We start from the raw sequence: 17,237 nt of genomic DNA, 5'->3' as shown, positions 1-17,237 counted from the left end.
AATTTTTCTATTGATTTGGCCCAAAACCATATTTACCTTTCGTGTGGCTGCATCACATGGCAGACTCATGGCAATTCTGGTATCTACCAAGACTCTCGAGTCCTTTTCCGTAGTGCTGCCATTCGGCCAGGTGTCGCCCATTTTTATTTGCTTTGGATTATTCCTTTCGAGGCTTAGCACCTTTCATGTATCTGCGTTGAACTTAATCCTGTTAGTCTAGCCCAACTTTCCAATCTGTCAGGATCCTTCTCAGTTGTGCTCACATCCTCTAATGTGTTCATAGTCCTTCCCAGTTTCATGTTCTCTGCAAACTTGCTCAAGAAGCTTTCTATTCCAGCATTGAAATTGTTGGTAAACACATTAAATAGCACTGGGCTGAGGACAGATCTCTGTGGGACTCCACTAGAAACTTCCTGCTATTCAGACATGGATCCGTTAATAATTACCCTTTGTTTGTGGCTTTTGAGCCCAGCAGCTATGTATCCAACTTGTAGAAGTTTTATCTAACCCACATTTCTCCAGTTTGTTTGAGAGAGTCATGTGGGGACATTGTCAAATGCTTGCTGAAGTCCAGGTATATTATATCTTCAGTATTTTCTTCATCCACCCAAGTAGTAACTTGGTCAAAGAAGGAGATCAGGTTTGACATGATTTGTTTTTCATAAATCTGTACTGGCTGAAGCTGGTTCCCTTCCTCCTCCAGATGCCTCCCTTAGGATATGCTCCAGTGGCTTCCCAGGTATTGAGGTGAAGTCGAACTGGTCTGTAGTTCCCTGAGTCCCCCTCCTTGCTTTTTTTTTTTTTTTTTTTTTTTTAAGGGAGGGCGGGGTGTGCATTATATAGGCCTTTTCCCAGTCCTGTGGAACCTGGCTCGTCTCCCATGACTGTATGAAGAGCATTGACAAGGGCTCTGAGATCTCCTCTGCCAGTTCCTTCAGGATCTTGGGATGAAGCTCATCCGGCCTTGCTGACTTGAATACATCTAGGGACAGAGAGGAAAAAAAGAATGTTTTGTTGTGTTTAAGTAACAAACCTTTCACAGGTCACTTTTACATAAATCTCTGATCTGTACCTTTGGGGTTCCATTAATCTGTGTTGCAGTATCCCTGCCTTCCCCCCCTTTGTTATCAATTGCCACTTTTCTGTGTTTGTATTGTAGATAGCCAGTCTTTCTAGAATTCAAGTACTTACTGGGAGAGGGAATCAAAATAGAGTTATTTACTGCATCTTGAACAAGCCCCTTGACTTTCATTAGTGCTGTCCTTGTGGATGGATCCAGTGCCATGGACAGTGAACCCTCATTTTCTGAGAGGTTTACATTCACAAGACTCATAAAAAGCTGCCTGCTTTCCCAAGATACTGAACACTGGATGGGTCATTTTAAACTGCTTACATTCCTTTAGCACTGAAAAGATGTTTATGGGGGGTTTCTGTTTTGTTTTTGGTTCTTTTGAGCTATTAGTATTTTGGTTAGTAATGCTGATCAGTAGGTACTGGGAAATAATGTATTCTGACATCGTCTCTTGCTAAAGGTTACAGCAGTGTATCCAGTGGTTCAACCCCTGGAGCCACATTTACAGCACAGGTTGTACTTGTGAATAGAGAGAATAGCTCCTAGGTTGCTTTGAAAATTCAGCCCTGAATTGTTTACTTTTAACCTCAGAAAATGGTTCTGTAGAAGCCATTTTTGTAAAATAGTTTTTACCTCATAAAATCACTTGCTGTTTATACAGGTGATGGACCTCAATGTAGAGATTACGTTATTAGTCTTGGAGTTGTGAAGCCCCTGTTGTCCTTCATCAGCCCATCTATTCCTATAACATTCTTAAGAAATGTTACATGGGTCATGGTCAACTTGTGCCGTCACAAAGATCCACCTCCACCGATGGAAACCATTCAGGAGGTGAATTAAATTTATGTTTATAAATTTAAATGTATTATACTGGAACTGGTGAATGTCTTGAACATTATTTAACATTAAATGTTTTCTATCTGCCTCCCTTCCTCAGATCCTTCCAGCCCTCTGTGTTTTAATTCACCACACAGATGTAAATGTAAGTAATAAAATTTCCCATAAAGTGCTTCTTAATCAAGTATCTCATTCTGGCACTTCTGGTGATTATAGCCTAAGGTCATTTTAGAAGCAGCTGATCATGGCGAGGTACCTTTTAAGAAAAGAAATGTTAAGCCTCTCGTCTTCCTTTTGCTTCCTAAGGACTTCTTTTGAGAGCGTGCATTTCAAATGCCTTATGCATATATGGAAGGAAATGTTTATAATGTTATGATTACATACTGAATGTACTTTTCTTTACATAAGAAAAGCAGCTGTTTATGCAGTCCACTTATCCTTTTAATAAACGCTGTACTTGCTCAAATACAAGACAACCCTGAATATAAGAGAACCCCTCAATAATTAGATTCTATATATGGAAAGTGTATAAATTCATAGTAATTTCCAGGTATATAATCTAATTATTAGAGCTTTGCCTTGAATTTGTCCCTCCCCAAATACCGCAGCAAAAAATTTAATTCGGGTGGGGTCAAGTGACCTGTTTGCCCTTTGTTCCCACAACTTCTTCTGCAGTGCAGCTCTCTGCCTGTGCTACCCTTTGAACCTGCTGTCCCTGAGTATGTAGAAGTGAGGGGCAAATTTGAAAATGTTAACTTTGAAATAAAATGCCTGCAGTCATTTAATTCATCCAAAAAACTGGTATAAGTCTTAGTACAAGTACTCAATAAGTGCACTTTTAAGCAACACTAATACATAGCACAAACAATGCATGATATTAATCCAAATCCAAGAGGCTCACTTTTTTTCCATGGAGTTTATTGGGCTAGGCCCCAGCAGAGTCAAGTGTTTCAAGGTACACCTCCTCCTTCCCCACCCTGTGTCTGTCTGCCCCCCCCCAACACACAGACACAGGATGTGTGTGTTAATTAGCCCCTCACTTGTGATGACTGGAACCAGGTGCTTATGTCATGAGCAGGGCACCTGGTTTTTCCCAAGAAAAAAGGCAAAATTCATGATTAAAGGCCCCCCACAGCCCTTGCTGGTACCCCACACTCCCCCAGCCCTGTTGGAGGGGGCCCCCAGCTGCCAGGGTTATGGGGCCAGGGACCCAGGTCCACAGCTCTCTGCCTGCAACAGAAGGCAGCTGCAGCAGAAGGAGCACGAAGCTGGCTCCCCTACTGCTGCCTGCTGCCAGTTTGGGCAGGGGCGGAGCCGGCTCCAGGGGGCCACATGCACTCCCAAGGAGCAAGGGAATAATAAAGTCTAAAATGCAATTGCTTTTTCAAGTGAAATATATCATGCTTCAGAGTGGTAGGAAAGCTTGTTTTGGTTACTGTTTTGTTGGTTGGATTACATCAATAAAGGACATAATTTGGGTTGGAAAAAAACTTATTCTGAGATGTGCATTAAACATTTAAGTAGTCTCTGGGCTTTTGTTTTCATTTACCAGTTTCTAAAAATAGTTTTCATGTCTGACTTGGCATGTGTTGTTTAGAGCTTCCTCTTTTGTATTGGTTTAATTCTATTTTTTTATGTTAGATATTGGTGGATACAGTCTGGGCTCTTTCCTACCTAACGGATGCTGGTAATGAACAGATCCAGATGGTGATAGATTCTGGAATAGTCCCTCATTTGGTTCCTCTTCTCAGTCACCAAGAAGTTAAAGTGCAAGTAAGTTCAGATTGTACATTCTGAAACAAAGGCTTAGTGACTTTGTGTAACTTTTGGTTTGATTATTGTTTAAATATTTAGCAACATGTCTCTGCAGGTGCTTCAGTTTCTGAAACTCTGCAAATGTCTTTTTTTTTTTCCCCCCCTACTTTTGGATAAAATATTTTTTGCTTTAAGTGTTTTCATACTTTAACTTAGAATCAGCTTTCTAGAAATATCATTGAAAATTGTTCTCCCAACTGTTTCAAATGTTCCACAGTCTTTAAATAGTGTTCTGTTTCAGACTGCTGCGCTGAGAGCTGTAGGAAACATTGTTACAGGGACTGATGAACAAACGCAAGTAGTTCTGAATTGTGAAGCACTTTCACATTTCCCAGCCCTTCTGACACATCCCAAAGAAAAAATTAATAAGGTATGTAAATACATATAGAAGCCAAACTGTTCCTTGAGTCATTTATGTTGTAAATATTTTGTCCACTTATTCTCTGATGCTTTGCATTCCACAAATTATAACCTAAACTAGTGAGTACTTATAATTCATATTTGTTATACCAAGTTCTAACCTAAAAGGCTTGATACTATCATACTTTCCTTGACTTGCTGAAATTATTTTATTAGGATTTGTATAAAAATTCAGCTTTTATCTTGTGTTGCAGGCTGTCAGTCTAACTTTTACAGACCAAAATTTCTGAGGGGTCTGCCATATTTGTATAACATGCTTTAATGATTTGTTATGTGGAGTACTTTATTCTATTAAGATTGGAATACAGCTGATTTAAACTGACTCTTGGAAATGATGAAAAAGAGGTATTTGGATGTCTGTCTGAATGGCTTGTGTGATTGGGGAAACTATTCTAATTAAATTCTTAATTTATACTTTTAGTAGTGCTCTATTTGGGAGGGGGGAGTGTATGTGTGTGTAAGTGTACAAAAGCTTCAAAATGGGGGCACTGATGGATAAAGTGCTGATTTTGGAGTGCATCTGAGGCATGTTGTATTACAACATTGCCAATGATTAAAGACCAAGATAAGCTCACCAGATTAGTCTAGACATCCTAAAAATCTCTAACAGGTTCACTGATGTAAGTGATCCTGTGATCTGATCCAAGAGGTTTAGTCAAGATTATTTGACTTGATAAATTAGAATCAGGGAGTTATCTATCTTGTATTCCCAATTTGAATAAGCAGCATCAAATAAGCTGTTATACTGAGACAAATTGAAAACATTTGGTTTATATAGAGCAGCCCTAAGGGTGGATTGTAAGGTAACTAAATTATCTGGTTAAGTGTGGTGATTATGGAAGCTCTTATTTTAATGTCTTTTATGTACAGTACTGATTGTTCTGGGTGAATAATTTATCTTGTATAATCTTAGTGAGAAACACGATGGCTTTTTTTCTTTTTATTGGACCAGCTGTACAGTTGAGACCATGCTGCACAATCTTTTGGACCAAAGTGCCCTTTTCAGGTTGGGGGCTAAAATCTTAAATTTAGATGATATTTCTAAAAGCTTAATTCCTGAAACTGTCCATGCAGTTATGAAAGCTTTGTATTTTGATACTGAGAATGTTACACAAAACCTTCCATAACAAAAACCTCTACCTGGCCCAAATTTACTTTCCAGAGTGAATGAATACAATGTCCAACATAACTGCAGTGTTGGGCACTCGTCTATCTTCCTGACCCCTACTTCACTTGTCTTGAGCATTATATTCTGGAAGAATGGCACTTTTCTTACATCTATATGTTGCCTGTTCTTCTCTTGGATAAACTGTTGATGTCAGTGGAACTAGGAGCACAATAATTTCTTTTGTTCATATTTATGAATAAATATATTTTTGGAATACTTGAGAACAGAGATAAAGAGGAAACAGATTTTTCATGAGATAAAGAGCAGTGAGTATCATCTTTGAGTGCCTGCCAAAAGCAATGTAGATCTAACTTCCTTTAGAGCTCTCTCAGCCTTCAGTTGGAAATAGTGGTGGCATTAGAACATAAGGATGGCTGAATAAACTGTTGAGGTCAAATCTAAAATGACACATTGATCACCTTAGAAATCATGCCAGTTAATCTTCAGGTTTAGTGTAATCCTCTTATCTCTTCTAGTTTACAATAATAATTTTGTTACCCCTACTTTGTCAGTTTTCTGCTGTGTCTGGATTGTTATGATTTTCAATGCAGTTTAATAACAAAAAAAACCCATTTTCAGTTGTGGATGCTAGTATGTCTTTGATTTTTAAATTGTAAGTTTAAGTCTCAAGTTAGAAATTGTTATTCAAATACTCCTCCACACTATTTAATGTCTGTACTTTTTACTTTGCAGGAAGCAGTATGGTTCCTATCTAACATCACTGCAGGAAATCAGCAGCAAGTTCAGGCAGTGATAGATGCAAACCTTGTTCCCATGATAATACATCTTCTAGATAAGGTTAGATAACACGTTCCTTTTGTACTGTTGGCCACAAGAAAAAGGAGGCATATTTTTGAAATTCCTACAGATTTTAAGTCTTTGTTTTTGTTGGTTTCCCTAGGGACGAAGTATAATAGTATATTTCCATAAATTGCTAGTTGCTACATAATCTTTTTGTTTAACGAGCGTCTAAATGTCTCTTATTGAAACTTCAAAAGGTGCCATTGATCAGGCTTTTTTTTTTTCCAACTGTTTAAGTTGGTCTAATAAAAGATCAGATTCACCCAAATAACCTTGTCTGCCTATGTCCTTAGACCAACATGGCTACAACCTACACCCTTGCTTCATGCAAAACAATGGTTGTTATTGGTAAAATGTGGTAAAAAGCTCTTTGCTTCCTTGTAAAATGAAGACATGGAGGTAAGCCAGTTTTTTTAAATGTCTGAGGATCTTAACAGCCAAGAATTGGTGTAATTTGTGGTGTCAACCATTGTGTATAATCCTGGGGGTGATACCCTTCATATGAATATAGAGCCCTTTGCTTCCCCCTCCCTCCAGCCCAGTAACCAAAAGAGATGTTTGCTGATACCATTTGCAAACTTAATTTTGTCTCCCATGTATCCACTCCCTGCAGAAGAGTCCCAAATTATTTTTTCTTTTATTGGCAGGCTACAGAATCAGTGGGTATGTGTCCCTTTTTAAAATCTTTACCCCTGGATCTTATGCAGAAGTAGAAAGCTATATGAGAAAGTAACAACAATTGTAGTAGTTCTGTGCCAGTAACTGCCTTTTGCTGTTAGTATGAAACTCTTCATGTGTGTCCTCACATTCCTGAGATTAGGCAGAAAAGCTAGCAGAGCGGTCCCTCTTGCCTTGTATCACCACATCCAGCTTTTTGTGGTGGAGGGAAGAGGCTTACTGCTATGGTACTGTATTTTTAATGTACTGATTTGAAATTCCTGATTGAGCATGTGTGGAGTACACTGTCAGTTTCTGTTCTGGGCTGTATTTCTCTTTAAAATATTTCTCATTTTAATACTTGCCTTCCTTCCACTGAGATGAGAGGAGGGAATAACGTCAAAGTGAATGGAGTGGGGGAAGAGCATGGGAAGTCTTGGGTCCTAGCAGAGGAGGGTGAGGAAATAGGATGCAAAATAATAATAAAACATAGTTTGAAAGTAGCTATTTTTTTCTCATGACATTTCACTAGTAGTGTATAGAAATTTTAGCACAGATTTGTTTTTTATAGTTGCTGCTGAAACCATTTTGCATCCTGAAGATGAAAGGATGCTGAGTCTATGGTATAAAGTGCTTTTGTTGGAATTTTATAAATGCTATATATACTTGAAATTTTGAAGTTCCAGTACAGTGCTCATCATTATGAGATGTTGCAGGCTGCTGATGAAGAGATAGTGGTACAGTTGGGTGGTTTGTTTGGTTTTTTTTTCTCTCTTCACATTCTTGTTCCAGAGGAGAGGAAAAACTTTTTCCTCCTCTGCAGCTGAAGACTTTCCAGGCAGGATAGTGCTCAGGGGGGGTCCTCCAGGCTGCATAGGCAATAGAAGATGGAGCATGGGGAAGAACAAACTTTCATCCTCCTACTTTCTACTTACAAGATACTTACTTTCTTTCTGCCCTTCTCCCCCATCTCCCCAGGTTTAAACTGAGTTTACTATGAAAGTGGGTTACTCATTTCCTCATTTTAAGTCCTCCTATAACAAAACAATTACTAAAATATTATATTTAAATATTATATTTAAGCAGGAGGAATATTTTAAATATGAATAAAATAATCTACAATTGATCATTATTGTCTTTTAGGGTGATTTTGGTACTCAAAAAGAAGCTGCTTGGGCTATAAGCAACTTAACAATCAGTGGAAGAAAAGATCAAGTGAGTAAATGTTTCCCTAAAACTAATGCACTTTTTCCCTTTTGGTGCTTCTGAAATTGTTCAAACACCACTTCCTTGAAATAATTTTTTGGTGAATTAGTGAAATGATATTTATGTGGAAACTTTTTAGTTTCCATGTTGGGAGTGACCTAGACGAGTCCTGGGCAAAGGTTTTTTGTCTGAAGTGCTCCAACATGTGCATGGCTGAAGTGCTTCAGAAACAATCCTCAGAAGTAAGGAACATCTTTGAAGCACTTCTTAAGCCATCTACACTCCAGCCATGTGTGATGAGGTTGCTCAAGCTTACAGCATTTCACAGATGGAGTTCTGTTCCTGGCCCCCCTTCATCATGGATGTTGGTGGGGAATGGAGAGCAATTACCTGTTGCAGTCTCTGGCTGGAGAGCCCTGCTGCTGTATGCCATCACAGTGATTTTTTTTTTTTTTTTGAAGTGCTTTAGTGGTGGAGGTGGCTGGTAAAGGTGCACTGATGCATCGGTCCAATTATTGGATTGGCACAGATATAAAGAAAGTTGACTGTATTGGAAATCAAACTTTTTTGCCTAATGTGGCCAATAAATGCCCTGTGCATGCAGAGCCACAGTGCAGCATGTAGATGGTGAGGAGCACAGCCCAGCAGCTTGGAGAGCTGCATCCAGCTGGTAAGTCTGTTGTGGTAGAAGGGGAGGAGGGAGGAAAGGATTGTAGGGGGAGAAACAAATGGAGGCCCCTGCAGTGAGGGAGGTAATGGTGGATTTTAGGGTGGCTGAAGCCAGGTGCTGCCCCAGCCCGCCCCATGCAGATCTGGGGGCGTGCCCCCCCATGCCCTCCCAGGGTGCATGCAGTGGTGGGAGCTGCCCCCTGTTCCACATGGCCTCCAGATGAGCCACGGCTCTTATCTCCTGCCCCAACTGAGCAGCGCCTGCCCCTGTCCCAGTCCCACTCCCTCCCTTGCCACAGGGGCCTCAGCCTGTCCCCACTCTTGTCCCCGTCCCCACCTCTTCCACCCCGACGACTTACCAGCCAGATGCTCCTCTTCAAAGCTGCTGGACTGCATATCAGAATTCGGATTGGTATTGGCCAATATGCTTCCTTAAAAATGGGCATTGGCTCATAAAACCTCTATCGGTGCACCCCTAGTGGCTGGGAGCTCTACAACGGTACAGTACTGAAGTGCTTCAAGTACACACTTGGTGGCCTAGGAATGTCGGCGGAGAGTAACTTTGAGGGCGAAAGATGAAAGTGATGTTATAATACATTACAGTAACTTGCTTAAAAAAAAATCTGTTTCATATCTGATAGGACTCTTGAGCAGTAGGAATCTGTATTTTCTTCTAAAAGAGAGCAAAAAACATGCTTTAAAATCCATGTGAGGAGGAGGAGGATTTATTCACTGCTTTGCTGACAGTCATCTTTGTGTGTGCATTCTGTAGAAATCACTGACAACAGCACATACCAATAAAGCTGGGCACCAGTTGCCAAATAGAAATAAAGTTTGGGTTTGCAAGGACACAGTGTAAACCAAGCCCACTTCAGTGGGGTCAGGCTGAGACTACTTCTGGTCTTTGGGATGACAGGGCGCCTCTATACGAGATCTTTACTGCTGTTTCCTAATTAGCTCTGCAGTAAATGTCTCTGCATATATATGTGCAGTGCTGTTAGGATGGAGCAAACTAATCAACTTTGCTGTAGGCTAGTACTTGGCTAGCAAGTAGTGTCCTGTGGCAGAGTTATTTACTCCCCAGCAGTGTGCATGTAGATGCTGATGGGGCTGGCTTTGGCATAAGGGTGTTTCAGTTCAAGGGCTGCCTGCAGGCTAGCCCCACACTGGAGCACCCTCATGCCCCAGCCAGCCCCTCTGCAGCATCTTGAGCTGGGCGGGGAACAGCCCCAGGCTGATGAGCTGACCTCTCAGGCCCCCTGCCAGCCTGGACTGTTCTGACCCAACTCAGCATGCTTCGGTTCTGGGTACAGGTTCAAACACAATGCCTGGGAGCAATACACTCCAGCATGATATGCCAGAGTTTATTGCTATGAATTAATGGTACATGTAGATGGTGCCCGCAGTGTACTAAATTATACCAGTTAGTGGGTTTTCATTGTGTAATCTGAATTTAGAATGTATTTTCAAAGCATAAAATGGATATGTGGGACTGAATTTTTATACATTTTTAAAATGCTTTAAAACATTCTTAAGGTTTAGCTGTTAAGAGGCAAGGTATCAACTCTAGCTCTTTCTTGTGTTCCTGAAAAGTGGTGGCTTGTGGGTTTTTTCTTTTCTATTTCTTTTTTCAGTAACTCTTCTCCTTTTTTTTTGCTCTTGCACATGGTTTAATTAAATATTTTTAATTTACATATTGCTCTCTTCTAGGTGGCATACTTAATTCAGCAAAATGTAATTCCTCCTTTTTGCAACTTGCTAACAGTAAAAGATGCTCAAGTTGTACAAGTGGTGCTGGATGGACTAAGTAATATATTAAAAATGGCTGAAGATGAAGCGGAAACCATAGCCAACCTTATAGAAGAGTGTGCAGGTATGATATAAATTATTTCGCACTACAGCTTGCTGTAGCTGCAAATATAATGAACGGTGAAGCCCATTTACTACCTGTTCTGTAATAGTCATTTGTTGCGTATCTTTCTTATTATGCCAGTTTCACTTTGTACTGCTTTGAGAGAATCTCGATACAAACTTGTCTGTCTAAGGAAACCTTTATATAACCCAATACAATATGTAAGAAATCCAGTCATGGAAGTGAAGAATCCCAACTTCAAGTTATTTTGCCATAGTTTACAAAATAGTACATTGCTGTGTCTGTCTTTTTCCTTAAGTTGTAAACTTAATGAGTTATTTAAAAATGTATCTGGAAATAATTTGATTAAAAGAAATTATTAATAGTGGTGCCTTGAAAATATAACTAAAAGATATAATATCTTTTAAATGTTGTGAAATAGCTGCCAATCCACTGGAATTCTCCATTTAGGAAAAGTAACTATTTTAATGTTTAAATGATCGCTACAAGTTCTCAGGGAATCACCTTTCTTGCACATTACTTGAGATGAGGGTGATGCTTTTGGAGATCAGGAGATTTTAAAAAGGACAGAGGATTTAAAATGTAAGTGAATCGTGTTTAGGAGAGGAGCATCAGAAAATTTGAGAGGTGCTTTAGTGACTGAAGAAACTCTGACCTGAGTGAGAACTTCCTACTGTACTTTCCTGGTAGCTGTGCTTTTGTCTCCTTGACTGGGAGGTACATGCTACTTATTCTACATGACTGCATTATAGTGTAGCTGTCTTAAAGCCTGAGGCACTAATACTGTGATGATGATTACTTTATTTTCCCCGAACTCCTGAACGCTTTTTCATGGTTGGAGAATCCCAATTGAGTTGTTACACAGTTTAAAAAAAAAAAAAAAAAGTAAATTAAAAAATATAATAAGCATCCATGCATGGAGTTAATCAGCATTAGCTGCATGTATAGATAAGCCTAAACATGTTGCATTCTAATTCTGTTGTTAGTGTCCCCCGAACTTTTTTAACTATACAAGACTTGGCTAACATGGGGATAGTTGAATTTAATGGGTGAGGTGAGACGACAGGTGGTAGGTTAACTTAAGTGTCAGATCTAATATTTTAACCTTCTGATTGATTCCTTCTCTGAAATATTTCCTGCAGGGTTGGAAAAAATTGAACAGCTACAGAATCATGAAAATGAAGACATCTACAAACTTGCTTATGAGATCATTGATCAGTTCTTCTCTTCAGATGATGTAAGTGTATAGTAGTTTTGTCGCATTTAATTTTATTTATCAAAGTGCCTAGAGACTTTACACTGGTTAAATCTGTTTCTAGCATTTACTGTAATTATATTTGATCGATAGTGTCAGTAGGTAGATATGTGCATATTTGTTCCAGCGATATACTGTAAACTTCAGTTTTGAGGTGTTTTGAACAAATATGCTTTAAATAAAATGTCTTGCTGAAACTAATTTTTCGGTTTTTGATAGTTGGGAGACATAGGTAGACAGGAAAAATTTAAGTAGGTCATGCTTACCTCATTGCATCAGCTCTTCTAAGTTGAACGAGTTGTCATTTAAAAAGAGGGGCTTCTTTTTAAGAGAAATATTTGATACATAACTAGGATGAGAACCATTGCACCAACATTATTTAGCCTAAGTTCCTCTGGTCTTCAGAAGTAATTTTTTTTATAGCTAGCTTGTATCTAGATAGTGCCAATCTCACATTTATTAGGTTTCCAGTTGCACTGAGTAGCAAGTGGTGGTGTTATAATGCATTGAAATCCTGATCATCAATTTATAGATATCTGACAGCAAGCTTAAGGGCCTTAGCAGCTCTTCTTTCCTACATGACTATATCTCAGAATATTTTAGTCTAAATCAGTAGTTTTCAACCTGTGGTTCCACAGACTCCTGGGGATCCGTAGACATTGTCTAAGGGGTCCATGAAAGATGACTGTTATCAATCAAAAGTATGTGAATACCCACGCTTACAGTTCAGAGGGGTCTGCACCTCTCCATTTTATATTTTTTTAGGGATCTGCAAATGAAAAAGGTTGAAAACCAGTAATCTCAATACGTAAATGTGCTTTTTCAAAGTAATTTACTATGTTCAAAGTGCAAAGAGAAGTTTGTCCTGTCCCCCTCAAAAAAATTTAATGTGATCGCTGCCACACACTTCAACCTATCCACCATATAGTCTGTAATTTTGTTTTAATACAAACTTGCAGTTCTTTGGGGTGCAAGGTTTATAAATACAAGGTGTTACTCGACTGTAGATTCTATGGTCAGGCTGCCACGAATGAACCAAAACGTGTCTCAATAACTATTTACACAAAGCTGTGGATTTTTTTTAAACACTAGATCCTGGTGACTGTCTGGTACAAAATGATAGACATGTCTAATTTGTCATGTTTAGCCTTTCTGTACCCATTCTAAATGCTTCTTTGTTCTGTTACAGATTGATGAAGATCCTAGCCTTGTTCCAGAGGCAATACAAGGTGGAACATTTGGTTTCAATTCATCTACCAATGTACCAGCAGAAGGGTTCCAGTTTTAGAGCGATGACTTGGAAGTTAGGTACAATGCAGCACTGAATAAAAAATGGTTTGATCCATCAATCTTGGCTCATGGGATCCGCTGCTGCATTAAATCGGGAAAGAAAATGTGAAGATTTCATTTGGAATCACAGAAAAGCCCAAATGAAGTCAAGATGGCGAGTGGGTGCGAGTGAGAATGAGTGGCAAAATGTAATGAAAAACTTCACACTGAATGCTTATTTAGATTGTTCAAAGAAAAAGGGCTACAGGTCAAAGATCTTCAGTGCCTGAGAAAGGAACAATGACTTATTAGAGCAATTGGGGGGGAAATGCAGTACTATCATCATCAAGCATAAAAGAGAATAGGATGCCCATATAAGTCCAAGGAGAATGAGCCCAGGCCTTGCTATGAAGCACCGTGTGAATGGACAACATTGAATGAATGTCTGGACTCAATGCTGTGGAGCCAGGCTCTTGTTTCAAATCTAGGGCTCTTCAGTCATGAAGCAGACTCCTAGTCTTGGAGTGGCGTGTGTACGAGAGTATGGTTGTGATGCTGTATGTGAACGCATGCAAGCTTGATTCGCCTTCAGGGGGCTGATAATAAACCTAGTAAATCATCAAAATGAGTTCATAAGTGTTAACTTACACTGGACACAAAAACAAAGACCGGTTTAGCAGCAGACTCTAGTTTACTCCTGCAGCCTGTGTTTTTTTTTTGTTTGTTTTTTTTTCTTTTCTTTTCTTTTCCCTTTTTAATTTTTCTTTTAGTTATTTTTAATTTCTTTCCTGTATGGCTTATTAGTTGTTTGTAAAGTCAGAATTTTCAGGAAGGCTTCCCTGTGCATTTGCACCAGATGAATGTTTGATGTTATGAAAAAGCTTTCCATATCATCAAAACTAATTTGTGTAGATTTTTGCATGGAGAAAAAAATCATACATTTCCCCTCAAATAGACTGTGTTGCAGTACACAAGTTGCCATAATAGTAGAAAACAGTAAAATGTGGTAATAAAATCATCATCCTTTTCATTTTCAAAGATAACATGAAGACCTTTGCATGTGGTAATCTACAAGCATAGCTCATTTTTAGATTTTGTTGAGTCCTGTAACCAAACGTTTCCGTTGTGGTAGAATACCGTGCTGTGTTTCAATGTTACTTGTTTTCAAACTTTGTTTTCTATGAAAATGATATGGAAACTTCTAAAATTTAAATTTGGTGCATATGTACTGCTGAATAAAGACCGAAGAGGTGTGAATAGATGTACAAATCAAATCATGGTTTGAACACCTTAATTAATATGCCTAATCTGTCCAATTGTTTTAGACTACTTTTTATCTTAGATGTAGGCAGCCATGAACAATCTATTTTGAGCCACTTTAGAGAGAAAACTTTGTATTTTTAAAACTTGCATAAAAGCATGCAAGTGTTTTTATAATTGGAAGAATGCCTCAGTTTTGAGGTTCTGCACACTAAATTAAAAGTGACATTACAAATTTGTACGAAAAGGAAAACTCTTTATAAGGTGGCTCATTGTAGGAAATGCTGTGCCTTCCCCTTTGAGCACAAGTGTTGCATGAACAACAGTTTGCTATAATAAAACATACCAGGTTAGCCACCATTAGCATCTATATCTACCTTGTGTTTTAAAATCGACTGGTAATTCTGAAACACTGTAGAATGAATGGATAAAGATTATTTTGTGATCATAACTCTTTGTTGGACTAGAGTATTTTTGCAGCATTCCTTGTCATCAGAAACATGGTTAAAGTTTAAAACTAGAAGCAGCAAAAAACTAGCTTGTGAAATTTATCCAAGTAGAGAGCAGGCTAGGCTGTCTTGGGGAAATAAACATTAAAACATATAACAGTGTTGTATTTGCTGTGTCTTTTGTATAAGCTTATAACTTTTTAAATAAGTATTTGGGTACACAAGCATTTGGATTGGTTGGTTTAACAAATTGTTCTTCTTAATCTAATTATTGACTCAGAGCTGAAAGCTGTATAGGATGATATATGGGACAAAGAATGACTTAAAGTAGAAAATAGAAAATTATTCATGTAAGGAGCTTGAAAATAAGAATGCCTTTCTATGATTTTATTTTCCTGTTACTTTCTAATGTAAGACGTTTGGCAGTGAAATGAGAGATTTCTCTTGAAGGACTGGAATTCTAAAAAATTGTGGGATTAATAGAGTTTAACCATCAGAATTGTTATGGATGCTGTAGTTCTACTTACCAAGGATATTGGGCTACCTCAGTGGTGTTCTTAACCTTTTAGACTCAAGGCACCCTTCAGAAAATGTCAACACTTATTTTTCTGTAACCAAAATACAAGTAAAACCTAAAAGACCAATGCTGTTGCTATGAAGAATTCAAACCATAACAGGTTAGAACATTTTTGACACCATGGATTCCTATGGGAAATCTCTGGGTTTATCTTGGGGCTCATTTGTAACTGTTTGTATACCCAAGAGTGCTAATACTGAGCAGCATCCCACAGCACCCCTAAATGGACTTCATTGCACGTTGATTGAGAATCACTCCAATGCTGCTGCATATCTTAATTTTACACCTACCTTCACCTCTCCCAGAGCCCTTCCTCCCCCTTTTCCTTTTGCATTAATTTAAATTACTTTATGCCTTTCTTTTTAGTAACCTCTTTGCAGGTTGATTTATAGAATCTGAATCAGGCTGTTGCCTACACATACAAAAGGTTATGCCTTTCTGAATGAGTTAATCTTTTTAAGGTGCCACCCTGCCCTGGCTTTTATGCGTAATATGATACAGCAATTTGCAGTTGTTTTATTTTAACAAATTCTTGTACCTGAACAGCTTTTCAGTAGGTGCTTTCCAAAGGTACTAGGTTGAGGTTTTACTGTATTTATACGTCTAGCTACATATTCAGCTACAGAATTTTCCAGTTAATTTGGCTGTGGGTTTTTTTGCCATGGTTATTCTTCAAGAAAAGCATGCTTGCTTTTAGGAGAAACTTTTTAAAAGTACAGATATTCTTTTAAGAGTTGAGCTTATATGCAAGAGTAGACTGGCTTGAATAGCTAGGTACCCATTTTAAATTGCAAAGTTATGTAGTCTGTTACCAAAGTAAACAAAATAAAATCTCCCTTTCAAGTGTTGTGCAGTCCACTGTGCTTGATGCTAGAAATCAGAACCTGTTTGACTGGCATGGTGTTTTCTTTTTTATCTCCTTTTACCTACTGTAATTTGGTCCAATTTTGTAAAACCTCTGTTTTTTATTTGGGGAAAGTTTTAAAAAAACAAAAAAACTACTAGCAAAAAAACACTTGTAGCCTGCTAAATTTCATCTAGTGGGGATTTTTTGACTGGTTGAGATTTGGTAAATGGCTAGTAAAAGCTATTTGGATTTCATCAGTGTAACTTTGAGGCCTTTGAAAATAAGTTGGAAATCCTTGGTGTCAGTTAGGTGCTGTTTAGCGTATTCAGTTTTGGCTGATTGTTTCAGCCCTCCTAAGATGTCATCACCAGTGTGAAGAGTCTGAAGGCTACCAGATAGCATAATAGTGACAGGAGACAACAATGTGGGACATGGTTTGAACTTGCCCACAAAGGCATTTGTTGTGAGGCACAATGACCCTGTCAGTTTAGAAGATGGTTAACAAGGTAAAGTATAAGAAAGGGGCCTTTTATCTCTGGTAAGCACCTTGCTGATTTATTTATTGTGTTTTTCCAAGCTAAGAGGTACCTACTGGTCCATAAACAACTTTTGACCTTGCTTGCACTTTATACTGAAATCCACTCAACAGATCATCATTGGCACTCCTTTTTGTCCTGCAGTAGCAATAGAGGTTTTTAAGCGAGTTTGGCCGGGGGGCGGGGGGTGTGTGTGTGTGTGTGTGTGTGTGTGTGTGTGATCTCAAACATATTGCTACCATGTAATGCATTCATTCATTTATTGAATAAGCCCGAAAAAAGCATGATTTTCCACTTTACAGCCAAGGGTACTTGAGTCACAGAATAACTTGCTCTAGTATTCTGTTATGTTAGTGGCATATCTGGGAGTAGATTCAAAGTTTTGCTCCAAAACCTTTGTCCTATTTGTTGGGCTATATAGTCTGTCTGGCCTAATGTTATAGTATTTTAACTATTCAGGTAGGAATTGCCTGCAGCTAGATAATGATATTAGTTGATGCTGATCTTTTTACTTCTGAGGTTCTAT

The 17,237-nt window shown here is 38.6% G+C and overlaps 1 protein-coding gene across 1 annotated transcript; it reads left to right on the top strand.

The window, feature by feature from the left end:
- The first annotated feature begins 1,476 nt into the window (after positions 1 to 1,476).
- KPNA4 (karyopherin subunit alpha 4) lies at positions 1,477 to 16,309 on the top strand. The gene is made up of 10 exons (XM_019532513.1): positions 1,477 to 1,490; positions 1,699 to 1,903; positions 2,010 to 2,054; positions 3,551 to 3,682; positions 3,966 to 4,094; positions 6,006 to 6,110; positions 7,914 to 7,985; positions 10,356 to 10,518; positions 11,661 to 11,755; positions 12,963 to 16,309. Exons 1-10 carry the CDS (start codon positions 1,477 to 1,479, stop codon positions 13,059 to 13,061), a joined length of 1,059 nt encoding a protein of 352 aa, XP_019388058.1. The 3' UTR covers positions 13,062 to 16,309.
- Positions 16,310 to 17,237: the final 928 nt, after the last annotated feature.

This window comes from Crocodylus porosus, unplaced genomic scaffold (genome assembly GCF_001723895.1).
Source record: "Crocodylus porosus isolate Cpor-Errol unplaced genomic scaffold, CroPor_comp1, whole genome shotgun sequence".
In the NCBI taxonomy this organism is placed as follows: domain Eukaryota; kingdom Metazoa; phylum Chordata; order Crocodylia; family Crocodylidae; genus Crocodylus; species Crocodylus porosus.
The sequence above is the reverse complement of the archived record's forward strand: the minus strand, read 5'-3'. Positions and strand labels throughout refer to the sequence as shown.